The sequence below is a fragment of the Myotis myotis genome, unplaced genomic scaffold (assembly GCF_014108235.1).
Source record: "Myotis myotis isolate mMyoMyo1 unplaced genomic scaffold, mMyoMyo1.p scaffold_m19_p_3, whole genome shotgun sequence".
NCBI classification, from domain to species: domain Eukaryota; kingdom Metazoa; phylum Chordata; class Mammalia; order Chiroptera; family Vespertilionidae; genus Myotis; species Myotis myotis.
Window position 1 is genome coordinate 102568372 of NW_023416335.1, and position 1674 is coordinate 102570045.

At 38.4% G+C, this 1674-nt stretch overlaps 1 protein-coding gene across 1 annotated transcript; it reads right to left on the reverse strand.

The window, feature by feature from the left end:
• Nucleotides 1-859: 859 nt before the first annotated feature.
• Nucleotides 860-1174, reverse strand: LOC118651752 (DPH3 homolog). Its single transcript, XM_036301235.1, has one exon. It carries the CDS (start codon nucleotides 1138-1140, stop codon nucleotides 892-894), a length of 249 nt encoding a protein of 82 aa, XP_036157128.1. The 5' UTR covers nucleotides 1141-1174; the 3' UTR covers nucleotides 860-891.
• Between the last annotated feature and the right edge of the window lie 500 nt (nucleotides 1175-1674).

Sequence of the window (1674 nt, forward strand, 5' to 3'; positions counted from 1 at the left end):
TTTCATTGCATCCCATAGGTTTTGGATTGTTGTGTTTTCATTGTCATTAGTTTCCAGGATGTTTTTAATTTCTTCTTTGATCTCATTGGTAACCCAATAAATATTTAATCTAATATTATGCCATCGTGGTCTGAGAAGATGCTTGGTATGATTTCAATCTTAATTTGGGGAGACTTTGTTTGTGACCCAATATGTGGTCTATTTTTGAATCTGTCCCATGAGCCCTTGAGTAGAATGTATATTTCGTGGCTTTGGGGTGAAGTGTTCTGAAGATGTCAATTAAGTCCATCTGATCTAGTGAGTCATTTAGGATTGCTGTTTCTTTGCTGATTGTTTCTCTAGAGGTTTTATTCAGTGATGTCAGTGGGGTATTAAAGTCCCCTGCTACAATTGTATTGTTGTCGATCTCTCCCTTGATATCTTCCAGGAAATTTTTTATGTATTTGGCTGCTCCTGCATTGGGTGCATATATGTTTACCAGGGTTATATCTTCTTGTTGTATTGGTCACCAATTAAAAAAATAAAATCCTATTTTAGAAGAAGGAATCCTAATGATTTGAGGTAGACGATGTTATCAGATAATAAATTAGGCATAAGATAAAAATAACAAGACTGAGGGAATGAAAGCACTGACTTGAAATTACCTTCCTTTAAATTCATGTGGAAAATAAAGAACTCTTTTTCCTATTCAAAGTTCTAAGCATGAAATCCAGGTATGTCATGTCATGGACTTGCTTCTTTAATTGGAGATGAACTCGGAGCCAATGGAAAGAATCCACAGCAGCAAACTACAAAGCAGTTGTCCCACGAGGAAGCCAGGAACTTTGCCTTTGATTTTTCCAGCTTGTCTAATTCCTGAATGTTCAGGATTTGGATCCCGAAAGTCCTTCTTTAGCATTTAACTAATTCTTTGTTGGTGGAAGGGGCTGGGACTGTTTCTCCACACATAAACTGCTCTTTGTCATAAATCACTTTTATAATGAGAGAGCAGCTCGGACACGTCACCACGTTTTCCCCGTTCTCCAAATCTTCCTTAGTGATGTAGAAGTTATCGCCACAAGGGCAGGGGTAGAAATACGTCTCCAAGTCCTCGTCATATTGGAAGTCCTCGATTTCCACCTCGTCGTGAAACACCGCCATTGTTCTGGGGCCTGATAGGGGCCCCCACCAGCCGAAACCGACCTGGGTCGGTCTAACTTCGAGGACGCTGGCCCCAGCCAGGTGTAAGCCACCACCTGCCTGTGGTGTTTTAATGGGAGTGCATTAAATCTATAGATTGCTTTGGGTAGTATGGACATTTTAATGATATTGATTCTATCAATCCATAAACACAGTGTGTTCTTCCAACTGTTTATGTCTACCTCTTTCTGTTTTTTCAGTGTCCTGTAGATCTCTGAGTACAGGTCTTTTACTCCCTTAGTTAAATTTATACCTAGGTATCTTAATTTATCTGGTGTGATGGTAAATGGGATTGTTTCTTTAGTTCTCTCTTTCTGTAAGTTCACCATTGGTATATAAAAATGCCATAGATTTATTGGCCTTAACTTTGTATCCAGCTATATTGCCAAATTCTTTTATTAAGTCTAATAATTTTTTGACGGAGTCTTTAGGGTTTTCTATCTACAGTATCATGTAATCTGTGAATCATGACAGTTTTACATCTTGTCTTCTTTT

Excerpts from the sequence above, each read along its gene's own strand:
- LOC118651752 (XM_036301235.1), bottom strand. The coding sequence starts at position 1,140 with ATGGCGGTGTTTCACGACGAGGTGGAAATCGAGGACTTCCAATATGAC.